This window comes from Penaeus monodon, chromosome 20 (genome assembly GCF_015228065.2).
Source record: "Penaeus monodon isolate SGIC_2016 chromosome 20, NSTDA_Pmon_1, whole genome shotgun sequence".
NCBI lineage: Eukaryota > Metazoa > Arthropoda > Malacostraca > Decapoda > Penaeidae > Penaeus > Penaeus monodon.
In genome coordinates this window covers 19311125-19311357 of record NC_051405.1, presented here as the reverse complement: position 1 = coordinate 19311357, position 233 = coordinate 19311125, and the positions used below count along the sequence as shown (strand labels likewise).

At 39.1% G+C, this 233-nt stretch overlaps 1 protein-coding gene across 1 annotated transcript in view; it reads right to left on the bottom strand.

Annotated features, from left to right (window-relative positions):
- The window catches only part of LOC119585683 (exportin-2-like), a gene marked incomplete in the record, with an annotated part of 15193 nt that overhangs the window by 11000 nt on the left and 3960 nt on the right, over positions 1-233 (bottom strand). Inside the window, 1 exon segment of the mRNA XM_037934358.1 lies at positions 61-159. Within this exon segment, the coding sequence (XP_037790286.1) occupies positions 61-145 (85 nt within the window).

Genomic DNA, 233 nt, shown 5'->3' with positions numbered 1-233 from the left:
ACCACTCACTAATGAACCACAACATGAAGCAAGCACAAAATTTGTAATTAGCATACATACCTGACCTTCTTTGTGTAGGGTCTGGTGACAGGGTGTGTGTCAGGACTTCGACCAGACGTGCGAGATTCTCCTCCGTCACCTCCATGTCTCACAATATTACTAAGAGTGTGAAAATGGAAAAAAAATGTTAGAAAAGTAATGCAAATGTTTTGAGAATACAGAGTATTTCATTA